This window comes from Caenorhabditis elegans, chromosome II (genome assembly GCF_000002985.6).
Source record: "Caenorhabditis elegans chromosome II".
NCBI lineage: Eukaryota > Metazoa > Nematoda > Chromadorea > Rhabditida > Rhabditidae > Caenorhabditis > Caenorhabditis elegans.
Genome location: NC_003280.10, coordinates 5121957 through 5135034, shown reverse-complemented (window position 1 = coordinate 5135034; position 13078 = coordinate 5121957). Strand labels below are relative to the sequence as shown.

The 13078-nt window shown below is 33.6% G+C and overlaps 1 protein-coding gene and 4 non-coding genes across 6 annotated transcripts; 2 read left to right on the top strand and 3 right to left on the bottom strand.

Moving 5' to 3' along the window:
* Nucleotides 1-1562: 1562 nt before the first annotated feature.
* lgc-56 lies at nt 1563-4654 on the bottom strand. Of its 2 annotated transcripts, none has more exons than NM_062550.5 (10): nt 4529-4654; nt 4346-4423; nt 4009-4097; nt 3818-3963; nt 3493-3769; nt 2958-3156; nt 2759-2913; nt 2607-2708; nt 1988-2115; nt 1563-1860 (listed from the first exon to the last, which is right to left on the bottom strand). In NM_062550.5, exons 1-10 carry the CDS (start codon nt 4649-4651, stop codon nt 1820-1822), a joined length of 1338 nt encoding a protein of 445 aa, NP_494951.3. In that variant the 5' UTR covers nt 4652-4654; the 3' UTR covers nt 1563-1819. The 2 variants fall into 2 exon arrangements, with proteins under 2 accessions (NP_494951.3, NP_001408257.1); NM_001421347.1 differs by having other exon boundaries at nt 1566-1860; nt 2607-2687.
* A 3658-nt stretch (nt 4655-8312) lies between these two features.
* F09C12.11 lies at nt 8313-8398 on the top strand. The gene has a single exon (NR_051038.1). It is a non-coding gene; the product is annotated as an Unclassified non-coding RNA F09C12.11 (non-coding RNA).
* F09C12.12 lies at nt 8313-8398 on the bottom strand. The gene has a single exon (NR_051037.1). It is a non-coding gene; the product is annotated as an Unclassified non-coding RNA F09C12.12 (non-coding RNA).
* A 3862-nt stretch (nt 8399-12260) lies between these two features.
* Nucleotides 12261-12573, bottom strand: F09C12.13. Its single transcript, NR_051036.1, has one exon. It is a non-coding gene; the product is annotated as an Unclassified non-coding RNA F09C12.13 (non-coding RNA).
* F09C12.14 lies at nt 12261-12647 on the top strand. The gene has a single exon (NR_051035.1). It is a non-coding gene; the product is annotated as an Unclassified non-coding RNA F09C12.14 (non-coding RNA).
* The last annotated feature ends 431 nt before the right edge of the window (nt 12648-13078 follow it).

Genomic DNA, 13078 nt, shown 5'->3' with positions numbered 1-13078 from the left:
TATGCCATGAGCTCTTATCAACCACTCGGAGAGTTTTTATAACAAAAAGTAATGACGAAAGTTGTGAGCTTTTAGACTAGACATCTATATCATTTGTATTTTTCCTTCGTCAAACGCGCGATTTGTCTTCATTGTTTTGATATAATGTATGAACATATATCAGACAATTTCCGTCTGTTTAGGTATGCTTCTTTACTATAATTTGACTCAAGTTTAGCCGCAGCGATCTGGATTTTTGAGCAAAAAAAAATAGGGAATACAAAATTACGCCATATGTAATTCATAAAATGCGTAGAAAACATAATTTGATTCTTCAAACTACATGCACTTTGAAATTGAAAAAAACACAATATTCATCATAGCCGGGCATAGCTAAAGAGTCTTAAAGCCTCCTTGCCTGCGTACCTACCTATCTTCAGTTGTCTAATATACGCAGTCAAACAATTGTGTTTCTACGAGGAAAGCTTAACCAGAACGCGTAACTGTTTTAGACGACAAAAACATATTTACTCCCAATAATAAGGAAATAAAATTGAGCTAGCTTGAACTTTCTATATTTATTTTGTTAGGAACTATCAATTTTCCTGATCTTTTCAAGACAAACAATTTTGATTTTTTTTGTGCGGAAGCCTACAGTGAAAATGTTTAACTTTTGAACGCATGCAAGGTGACTAATAATTCAAAAATAATTAGAAGATATGTGATCAAGTCTCTCACGAAAAAGTACCAAATCTCATTACCAAAAATATGAGAAAATTTTGTAAAAAAATATTTCAGAATATCGTGATGTAAGAAATTTCTGTTGCATTTACAAGTGCGTACTGAGAATTATAATAATTGCTTACTTAAGCTGTCTAGCTAAATGTCGAATTGCTCGTCTAGTGAATTTTGAACAAATTTAGAAAGATTTCAGCAATTATATTAGAAAATGAATGCATATGCTTGCTGAGCTGCGAGTGATCTTACGGTTAAACACGCACTTTCTCGTTGGCAATGTCCATTATTTCTCTGAGGGGAATCTCCAAGTAACTGTGAAGGATGTAGCTGACGTTGCTGATTTATCGATCTCTTGAAGTTTGAACAAAGTCCGAGACATTTCAAACTATTTTAAACCTTCAGGGATTATCTACCTAATAATTCTGAAGTTGTTTGCTCAGGAATCTAGAAAATCAAGCAAGACAAAAAATGAAAGTTCTTAATTTACAGCTAGCAGAAACTCACAAAATCACGGAAAAGCTAAAAGAAATACGGCGCCAGTGCCTCTGTGGCTCCATCAGTAATTGGATTTTTCAGAGCCCAGAATTTCAATTGCAGCTGCACGAACTCTGGTTTACATCGGTAGCGCTCTTGAAATGAAAGTTTCCGTTGAAAGTGTGATTCTTAGGGTGGAGCTTGTCGCAAATCAGCGCCAAATTGAGGAGTATGGGGCATAATTGTTGGGTTGAAATGTGAAAAAAAGCGAGATATTCTCAACAACTCGACATTCTGAAAATAATCACCTGTTTGAAAGAAGAAGAATTTGAGCGCTGCTTTCAAAATGATATATGTAATAAAAAAAAAGAAAATGAAGAATTTATTTTTTAGTCACAATTATTGAAATGTTTGGTTTTGAAAATTGTTCAAGCCCGGCTGAAAAATGAGTGAAATAACAAAAACAATTAAAAATTGGAAAAACAGATCGTACAAGGACAAGAATTGAGTTAACCCGTTCGAATGAAAGAATTCAAAGTAAAAGTACATAGAAAAAATGACGTTGGTTCCAACTTGTTTGGCAAAGAAAATACAATTGAATTTAGAAAAGCTTATTATATCCGCTGCGCTAGTTTCGTTCCCTTGATAAGTAGTACCACCAGTAGAATACTGAAAATTCAATTGATTAGTTGAAAGGAGACAAATCATTTTTAATTGTCGAGCGGAAATTTTTTCAAACTTAACAAAATTTTCAAGAAAAATTCAATTTTTTTATTTTTTAAATTTTTTAACTAACCATTAAAAGCTGCAAACATGGCCGGAAAAGCTTTAGCTGCAAACGAATCAACTCTTGCTCCCATATCAGCAGATGCTTCCCGTGAGCTGTTGTTCTTCCAGCTAACACCGTTTCCGTTTGTTTCTCCGCTGAAAACATTGTAATTATTGTCTGTTAGTAGAAAGAAGTTGTATTTCTGAGATATGTACTTTACAAACTTAGAGTGTTATACTGATTACACTGAGTTTTCAGAAGGAGCACTTCAAGTACAGAAAATTTAAAAAAAAGGATTTCAGCCCATGTTTAACACCTATGCTACTAGTATATTTTCAACATGTCCCTGATCAAAATCCCGGAAATAATTTATCTGAAAATAATGCCGTTCATTTTTCACTACTTTAAAATCCTGTAGAATAGCTTCAAAAGTAAACAATTGATTTTTTTTTTGAAAATAAACCATTGCCATTAAAACCACTGAAATATTCACAATGGTTAAAATGTTTATTACATTTTTTTGGTACTTCTATTAGGCACCAAACTGAAATATTTTACGAATCTCCAAGCTCAAAAAAATTATTGTATAGAGTAAACTTCATACATATGTCTTCCCAGCTTAACCCCAAAAACCATAAAAACTCACCTTATATTATACAATTCCTCGTCATCATTGTTATTGATGTTATATCTCACAGAATTGCACTTTGATGTGCAGGAGTACTTTCTGAAACTTACTGGCCGATCACTGAAACAACTGACACTAGACATGTATAACGTTCCCTCTTGTTAACTCACTTTTTTATTGTGCCTCCGGCAATTGCCCGCTGAAATTTGATTCTCCGTGACCTCCGCTTGATTTCTGTTATTTTATCAACGAATCCAACGACAGCCAACTCAACGAGCGAGAAAAATATAAATGCGACACAAACGAAAAACCAGAGATCAATGGCCTAAAGGATAGCCTGTGTTTTACTCATCCAAGAGATAAACTCACTTTAACAAATGAAACACGTGGCAGATTTTTGACAATATTACCAAATTGAAAGGTCAGAGCCATTAGAGAAGATACACCAAGAGTGATTCGAGCAGGAAGCGCCCGGGTATCAATCCAGAAAGCAATCCATGAAATGAATACGGAGAGATATGTTGGTAGGTACATTTGAAGTACATAATAACCATATAATCGTTTGAACCTGTAAAATGTTTGACTGAAAAGTATAGGTGTAAAGTTTTTGAAAACGGAGTATTTTTGTGAGTTTGGAAACCCAAAAATTAAGAATTTTTATCGGAAGTGATACATTTTACAGCAATAAATTCCAACTTAAAGTAAAAAAAAAATTTAAAAAATGTTTGCAACTTCTTAAAAAATTTAGAAATTTACAGTTCGTGTTTGAAGTTCAAGGGATTTAAAAAAAGGCGACTTTCACCTACATACTTTGACTTAAAAGTTACATCTCGAAATTGAAGAGAAGACAACGTTAGGGTTGTAGGCTTGTGTGTGACTTCTGTCTACGATCACCTAAACTTACCTAAAAGTAACTTTGAGTTGGTCCCACATTCCAGCCGTATACTCATTCGACGTTTTGCCCCAAGTTACATTATAAAATTGAAAATCAGGTAATCGAAAATCTTCGGGCGGTGGCATTGTCACAGGAGCCCATTGCTGCCAATTTAATCGAACTTCTGCTATATTATATGAATAAGATTCGAAGACAAGGTGACATTCTTGAGCATCGATTGGAAATCTAGACAATTCAAAACTGCATGGTGCCGAGACTTGAACTCGATAGTTTAGCCATACTGTTCCTGAAATCAGAGATTTTTTATTAAGAGAACTTCAAACTTTTAACCTACCATTAGGATAAATAATTAAAAGAATATTAGATGCTGGTGATTTGTGAACTTGAGTGCTTTTGCTATTCACAAAACACACATTCGGTGTCCACAATCGTTCGCTAACATAGCTGTCTAATGACAAATTTGTTTTGCAAGAAATGTTCCTAAAAAATAGAAAAAGATATTTGAGTAATTTGGGAATAACTCACCGATATTCTAGCCGAGGATCATACCACACTTGACTGAACCAAACATCGGCTATAAATGAACTTGAAATTTCTGATATTGATGAGATGTCCTGAAAAAACTGAAGATTAGTCTTAGGGCAGTGCAAATTACCACAGTCTATTATTTTAAACCTCTTCCATTAAAAATCGGTATGTAAAATTGAATATTCATATTTTTCTCTGACTCTATTGTATTCAAAATTTGCAAGCTACATAGCAGATATGATTTATTCCTTTGAATAGAAAGCTAACCTAATCTCAAAATTGTCTAGATATCCTAGGAGGCAACAACTTTTATTATTCGAGTCAAATTTCTTACCTGAACTGTGAGTTCCACACTAACTTGTACTGAATTATTTGATGGTACCATTGTTTTATCGTAGTCTTGTAGAAGATCATGAAATTCATTACAAATTAACTTTTTGAAGAGTTGCGCAAAAATAAATGTATGGGTGCCTCCAAGACCAAGAGCATAAAGAAAACTATTCAAATTGAAACTTACTGTTAATATACTTTTCCTATGATTTGAATTGTATTCACAATGTGCTGGATCAACTAGAGACTCTGTTTTTACTTCTTTTGCTACCGTAGAAATGAGCAGCATATAGATGACATCGTGTAGCATTCTAGAAATCATTTTTTGGAAATATGTGTTGGTTAAGTTCGTAGGGAGCATAAGAACAGAGCACACAGAAAAAAGACGAGAGGGTGTAAACGGAGAAACAAGATTCATGCGAATCCGGAGACCATTGAATTAAAGGCGGTAAGCGAGAAGCTTTGAGATGGGGTGAACAGATGCGTCAGAACAACAAAAAAGGAGTAAAGACAAAAGTTCGAGCAAATTTTCCGGAGGAGACGTTAACCAACCAAACGATAAACTGGTTAGAAAGAGACGCCAACTTTTAAACAGATTTTCAAGGAAGAGGTCGACAGTAAATAGAATATAAATAGAAGCCACACATGCCTGACGTCTTCTAAATCTTCACGACTTTCGTTTGCTCCAATTTTAGAGATTTTGGAAGATTTAGGCTTCCGGGTGATGTCAAATTGAGGAAATGAATTGGAAAAAGTGAAGGGTTCTATAGACGGAACATGTATAATTGACAGGTTTCAGTGGGGAAATTGAATAAGAAAAATAAAAATGGGAACCAATGACTAGACATTAGGGCAACTTTTATCATGACGCATCATTGAATTATGTCATTTATTAGGGAAACAATTATGTTTAGGGATTACTGTTATAATATTAAAATAAAGGAATAAGAGTCATTCTGATATATATAGGTTTATTGACATGAACAATTGAATATAAAATATAATAATGACTCCACAAAAGAGTCATTATTATATTTTTTGACAGATACCTTTTTCAATTCTGCACATCCACTGCTCATTAGATTTTGTTGTCTTGTGTTTAATCAAAAATGTGTCAACTTTTTCAATAGTTTGGTATTCTTTAATTTTGATACCTTTAAGTTACCATGAGCTTTCGAAAAAAAAATAATCAGGTGGAAAAGTTAAAAAGAAAGTACGACTTTTTTATTTGTCGAAAAGTAATTACATTTCTACAAAATATAATTTTCTACAGAAAAATCTTCCAATTTTTATCTTTCTGGTGAACTTCTTGGAACATTTAGCAACCTGAAAGAACTACCGAAAATAGGTTGTTTTGGCATTTTGAATCACATGGCACGGGACTCTGCTGGAAACTTTTTGTTGGTCTCTACATTTGAGTTTTTAAGTGTTTTTTTTAGGTTACTTCGCACTTTTTGTTATGGACTAATAATTTTGAATATATTAAAAAGGAGTCTCATCCAGATGGTTTGGAAAATTGAAAAAACTCAGATGTATTAACCTAATCGTATGTTCTAATGTTTTTTTTGTCTTCGTTAACCTGGATGAAAAGTTGGCAAAACTCAGGCAAACCCAAGTATAGCAAAACTTTCTTACCAAACGTTGATCCACCTTATTCTTGGGCCCGAAGTAAGAGAGTTTTCCTAATGTAAATTTTTAAATTTCTCATCGAAAACGGGAAAAAAGTTGGCCTCAAAAAGTGAACCCGTTAAGTACATTCAAAGACAAATCTCCACACAGAGCACGGAAAGTGAAAATAATAACTAATGCCTTGTGTCCCTCGTGGGAAACATGGAAATTCTAGGGAAAACTAAAGTTCTAAAAATCTGAAGCGGCACAAACATTTTCAACTTTCATTTTCCAACCAAAATAGCTGAAGAATTCCAAGAAATTAATGATTAACCCTGCCCTTGGTGTGCTCTTTCTGTGTATGACATGTTTAGATGATCATGACGAAAGAAAGTTTATAAATAAAAACCAAAAATGAGAAGAAGTGTTCAAGAAAGCAAAGAAGGAAGGGTTATGTCCGACTCGATTATAATCCGTAACCGAAAAGCGGTCGGGAGGACAAAAGTAACAAACCAAAAACAACTTAAATATTTGGACGGAGCATGGGAAGAAATTGTGGAACAAAAATGAACATTTTAAATAGTTTCAAGGAAAATAAAACCCTAATAATTCAGGAATGTAATCGCATTTCCTGTATTAGTGTGCCAATCAAATTTCTACTTTGAAAATTACAGTAAAATTTATTTTAACTAAATGGCAAGAGCAAAAAGGGTTTGAAAAAAATTAAAGTTAAATTGAACGAATATATGACGTTTAGTGATATAGAAAATTATTGATATTCCCGGAAAAAAATTTTAAAACATTGAAATCCGTTTTCAGAACCAACACAGTTTCCTTAAATTATTTTATCGACTAATTTTTCTACTTACTAGATCAAAGCTAAATTTAGAGTTTTACAGGGAAAGGGCACGTGTTTCAAAATTTGAAATTTTTACAAAAAATAGAAGAAAAAACTCAAATAGAATTACAGGGGATCTTCAAAAGGCAGAATGACAGGCACGAAGGCAACCATTTTTGGTTGGAAGTATTGCAGAAATACTTGCAAAAAAATATCCATAAAATATCTTGCATGCTAATAAAATGTTTTCGACAGTATTTCGGGGCTTGTGATTTTTTGTGGCAATGAGAAAATATTCCATTGATCTTGGGTAAATATTACAGCCTTAGTATGGTTTTTTGTAATATAATCCAAAATTATAACAAGTTCTATTAATAATTGACGTATAACTAAATTTTTTTTGGACTTCTATATTAGATATATCTTATTGAGAAAAGGAAACGGAAGTTATTCTGAAATTTGACTCAAAAACCAGCGCATGCATTTAGTCAAACTAAAAAATGAGCAGTAAGAGTAGAAAAGAAGGCGAAAAAGTGAATGAGGTCGTCTTTCCATCACATTCTGGAATTAGAGAAAAAAGAGGAGCACGGTGAGAGCACACGACGCTTATGATGACGTTGCAATCAATCGTTAAAGAACTTTTTCTATTTAAGAAGTTCTATTTTTTGTTTGGTTCCGCTTTGCAACACAAGGTTCTTTCACCGGAATAATTTTCATCGTTCATTCTCTCACTCCACTCTTATTTTTAGTGGGAAGGCGTCTAGAAATTGGAGTGCGCGACACAGCAAATAAGCATGGCGATGTGAACTTGAACGTTCAGTATTATTGAAGGTTTTTTTTTTGAAGAGAAGAAGACCTCAGAATACGTGAGTAGATCAGTGTTTTGAATTTTTAAATTCTAGGATTCATGATGATGATTGATAACTTTACATCAGCATATTTTTAGTATGTGATAGCGGAGGTTTTGATTTTTGGAAAAAAATGTTTTTCAACATTTGAGGATCCTCTGAACTATGAACCTTGAATATAAATGAATTTCAAAAAATTATAGGTGGTAAAACGAACGACGATTTTGTTTTTAGTTTGCCTTTTCTTCCATTAATAAATATTTATCAGTACAGACTTAGAACGTTAAGTCCGTGGGTGATACGCAAAAACAAAATCTGATAGGCACAAAAGTGCCTGCCTTATTTCAAAGTGTTAACTATGTATCAAGATTTTCGTTATTTCTTCAATTCAATTATCAATTAATTATCTAATTTAAATACGCAAATTACAATGTACGTTCACCAGCTGTTATCTAACTTTTTCTGTAAGTGATATATTTTTCTGCAAGGTATGCTAAGAACATGCTCACAATGTTTACAAGCTCAAAAATGATCGAAAAACACGAAAAAAAAATTCAAATAGCTGTGATTGTGTAAATGAGGCATCGTTTGAATAGAAATAGACACACATGCTCGGATGAAAACGTGGAGAAAATTGGGAAATTTGTGCTCGTTTCGAGAGTGGAAAAGTGTGCGTGTAGTAGTGGCAACATTACCGGGCGAATTGTCCCCCGGGATGGGACAGCCGGCTATGTAATCGAGTAATGAGAAGAACGAATAAACGCTTTTTTCTCACTGCTTTGTTTTCACTTCTCTCAATCTCAAAATCCCATTAGGAAGGGCTGTTAAAAGTATTGGTCAAAGTGCAGTTAGAACTACAAATAGGTTATCATACGGTTTTCATGATAGGCAGGTGCGCTTTCAGGCGTTCGTACCTGACGTGTGCCTACCTACTATAATTTAACTTTGAATTTAGGAATTGATATAAAAGAATCTGTCTTTCTAATTTCAATGATTTGGTGATCAGTTCAAACAATCAATGATGGAATTTAAACAAAAAACGATGTTCATGTCTTTGAAGGAAATAAAATATTATCAACTATGTAATACATACTAGAAAACCTATGCTGCAGCAAACGTTTTCTATAAGGGAACAGAGAAAAATAGAAGAAAATGTCGGATTCATAAAGTTATGGATATTCATAGTGTGATAAATAAGGAAGTGTCAAGCAGGAACAAGAAAAGCTTTGACAAGTTTTTAATATTATATTTGAATTTTTAGATATACCAAGAACCCTAGAGTCAACTAGATTTATGATCAATACCAAAAACAGGTAGCCCCTTTGTTTTCTGTACTTTTGCCGAGCTAACGGCAGAGGGTAAACTTGAATGAATAGAGGTCTCAACAATTGTTTGGATGTTACTACATTTTATATCTGATCTTAAATCTTAAATTTCAACGTGCATACATCTTAAATGACTAGTGTTTCAAAAAATTAATTTAGTTCATTTTCTATTAGCTTCTGAAAGATCACTCAATCTTTCCGCTTAGATCTTTGATAGCTGAACCTAATTCGCACAGAAGTAATAAACAAATGGTAGTCGTGGGAATTCCACGATTTTCAGAGACCACTAGAAAGAATGTATTATTATATTGTTCTGTGTGGTCCTAAGATTCGCTAGGGAATAGGAAAATGCTAACATTCTTAGGAAGTAACATATGAAGAATTGAGCCTTTCGTGTAGGCTCAAAAACGCATGACCGTGTGCCTACGAGCTAGGATTAGGCAGTCTTGAAATCCGTTTGTTTCTTAGAAAATGATCACTCAGACTGCTGATACTCACAAAGACAGTTTTTAAAATTATGATGCTCAAGACAACCTTTTATGGTAGGCAGAAGTCATATTTTCATGGTTGTCTCAAGCTTGCATACCTGCTTGCCGGCCTACTACCAAGTATCGTTTCGAAATATGTGATTTGTTGTAGAGATATGCGCGCACCTTGTTGAAAAAATGAATCTGAAAGTATATTGGTAAGAAATATGTTATATTATGATACCATCTATATACAATTATAGTTGTTTATCCTAGCATACTCAGGTACTCTGGTGGTATACTCAGGCAATCCCGAGGCAGGCGATTTACAGTCAGACTGGCGAGCATTTTTTTCCGAGACTTTCAACAAAAAACCAAATTTAGAAAATGTAGAATTTCTAGTTGATACAATTGGTGGAAAATAGATTGACATCCTCAGTTACCACTTACAATTTACACAGCGAACGATTTTCTGCCTAGATGATGTGAAATTGTGTTTTAGTCGGAAAAGTTCTAGAATTTGAGAAATGCCGACTCCAATAGTAGTGAGGATATGTAATTGTAGGGTTTCAGTCTAGGTGATTGTAACCTTCAATTTGTTTTGTACTAAAAGTTTACATTTTAAATTAATCATTTGATACTACACTAAATATTTTTTAACAATTCAGATCGAAAGTCAAATACTGAACGCAACGAACATGATAAGCTTTCTTGCTTCAAAATAACCTAAAAAAATAGCCTTGACAACTTTTTCAGACGTAACTGAATGTTTTTCTCATTCGGTGATAAATGAACCAGAACAAAGCTAAATTCACTAATTAGCCGACAAATTTGCAAGCAAAACTCCAGACTAATAGAAAGCACATGAAAGTTTTTGCAGAGAAAAAGTTCAAGACAAGCTTTTGGTGACATCTTGTACTTGCTAGGTCAAAGTTTCTAAAGTTATCCCAAAAAGAGAAATGAGGAAAAAAGAGGAATGGAATCAAATGAATTATGAAATGAGTGAGTATGCTCTCGCTTGGAATTTCTTCAAATTGGTAGTCACCAGGAAACAGAATTCCCTTTTTATCCCCGTCCTCCCACCTTCTCTTTTCCAATATAACTCCTACACGCAATAAAAATCATTGGGATCACACAATGTGTGGCATTTACAAGAAAACCCTGAAATTAGCCAAAATGGACGTGTGTTATGCCCTTTGCTCTTTTCGTCACTACTTGTTGTGGGAGTACTAGAAAAAAATGGGATGAAAAAAAAGAGGAGAACAAAAAAAGACGACATATAAAAATTTTAACGATAACCCCCCTCCAACAACCCATTGGGATATTAATTAAATGTGCCATCGACCTGAATTTTCAAGGTTCATGTCCAAGTGTCTAGTCACTACGTCAAGATGCACAAATTAGTAAAAATAGTGTCTGTATCAGGGATGTGCCCCAATTTAAAATTTTTGGCGTGCTACAGTTTTGGTAATTGCTCTTTTTGGCAATGAACTGTGCAACATTTCTCGGTTTTATTTAATTTTTTAAAATAAGCGTTAATTGAAACATTATTTGTGATCTATTTTTCTATGTCTTTTAATTGTGAGCTGCAAAAGTAGATTGATATGATGGTATATACAAGGACTGCTACGGTCTAGTTATCTACTCCTGGTGAGTAAAAAACTTTTTTCAACATAGGAACAAAAATTCAATGTGTGATGGAAATATGAGACAACTCACAATGCAACAAAAAATAATCATTTAGACATTTATGGCTTGTCAGACATGAGCAGCTGTCAGATAACAATCTATTATTGCTAAAAGAGTTCAACTCAAGCTATACATTCTAATATATTATCATGTTTTCTTTTTTTTTTACAAACTAGTCAACTTCTTGTAATAATATTTTTCGAAAATTAAATAAAAAAAATTAAAATCGGAAACTTTGAATTTAACAGACAACTGAAATATTCCAATCTCAGCAAAAATGTTTTTGGTTTTTTATTTTTTTTTTTATCTTAAAAATGTTCTGGAACAATTTAAAGAGCATCTGTTTCAGCTCAACAACATCTGGAATTGAATGGGAAGGTGTTTTCTTTTGAGAAAAATTACATTTTATCGCTTTTAATCTTGAAATTTTCTCATTCAACAAAACACGGAAATAGGTTTCAGGTGAGGTGAGACAGAATCAAACATTAAAATAAAAAACCACAATATACTCCTATCAAACATGTTCTCTCAAAAATTCATGCGGCTCCATTCGAGTCATTAATAATTTTAGCAAGAGATTGAGTGTGGACATGCTGTTTTATGGAAACAACACACAACAACGGCTCTATATATTTGGCAATATATTTTGCATGCTCTTGTGAGCCATTTCTAATATTGGGAACATTAAAAAAATGATTTTCGGAAATGGTTTGTTTTGGAGCAACATGTGGATCTCGTGGCTATTGAGATTTATGGTTGTAGATTTTTAGAGTTATCGTGTTTTTGGTTAAAAACAACTAAATATAGGCGGTTGGTAGGCACTAGTGCCTGAAAGTCTACCTGTCTATCGCAATTTTTGTCGTTGAAAATTTAATTTTTGCATAAACTATTCAACGGTTTCAAATAACTTTTTTTGAAATACTATGACGTGCATTTTGAAAAAAGAACGTTTTGTGCAAAGGTCGAGGATGTTTCAAAACTTTGCAAATTGTTTGCGAATTGCGTGGTCGTCTTCAATTAGCATGCGAATGAATTAGTCGCACGGACAAAATTGGCTCGGCTCTCTTTTCTGGTAGGTAGGTCAAACTACGGCGAAAATTAGTACGATGAGTTTGAAAAAATGAATGTATTGCCCCGCGTTCGTGTTTTTCGATTCTCTAGTTTTCAAGTGTTTTTGTCTTTGATTTGTGCCGTCGAGATGTCGTCAGAATAGGAGCAAAAATGGAGAGGAAAAGATAGAGGAAACGATGATGAAAAAAAGAAAAAGACCGGAGCAATTTGTGGAGCAATAGTTAGCTCTTTCTCTTGTCTAAGCACAGAAAAGAGACATTGATGGTGCTCTCTGCCACCAGGTTTGGAAAACCGACTCGATTAGAGAGGAGGAATGTCTCTTTTGGAATGTGTAGCAACATGCAAACCAATTGTTTCTTTTATGGAAAAAAAAGAATAGAAGAGGAAATGCGAGATGAAGGAAAAAAATGAAGAAGCAGGAAAGGTTTAAACATCTTCCAGGTCATATTCTTTATTATTTGTTCTTTATTGAAGAAGAAAATGAAGAAGAAAGATAGGAAGTAAATTTGGGAACAATTGGGATAGATCGAAAATTGCACAATGGCCTAGAGGCTGGTTTATAGGAAACGTATGTAGCAACGACTGAAAAATATTGAGAAAAAAAGTTACCAATAGGAGATAATTGAAAATCTAGACTTCAAATTTTTACTTTAGGGCCATGATAATAATTGAGTACGTTTAAGAAATTTTTTCGGGAAAAACTGAAACTTTTGGGCCCATTTTGCTTCAGACAAATTTCAGAAAAAAACATGCCTCATAGTTTTTCAAATGCTTCGCGCCGCTGCACACTACTCTGGGGTTACTGTATCATCCCGATATTAAATTATAAGTTATAAAGGTCAGATTTTTCAAATTTATTAATATAGTTATGGTTCGAATTTTTTTGTTGGT

Excerpts from the sequence above, each read along its gene's own strand:
- lgc-56 (NM_062550.5), bottom strand. The coding sequence starts at position 4,651 with ATGCTACACGATGTCATCTATATGCTGCTCATTTCTACGGTAGCAAAA. Across the intron at positions 3,964-4,008 it reads GATCCTCGGCTAGAATATCG|GAACATTTCTTGCAAAACAA; the intron begins GTGAGTTATTCC and ends TCTATTTTTTAG. Across the intron at positions 2,709-2,758 it reads GCCGGAGGCACAATAAAAAA|TGATCGGCCAGTAAGTTTCA; the intron begins GTGAGTTAACAA and ends CAGTTGTTTCAG.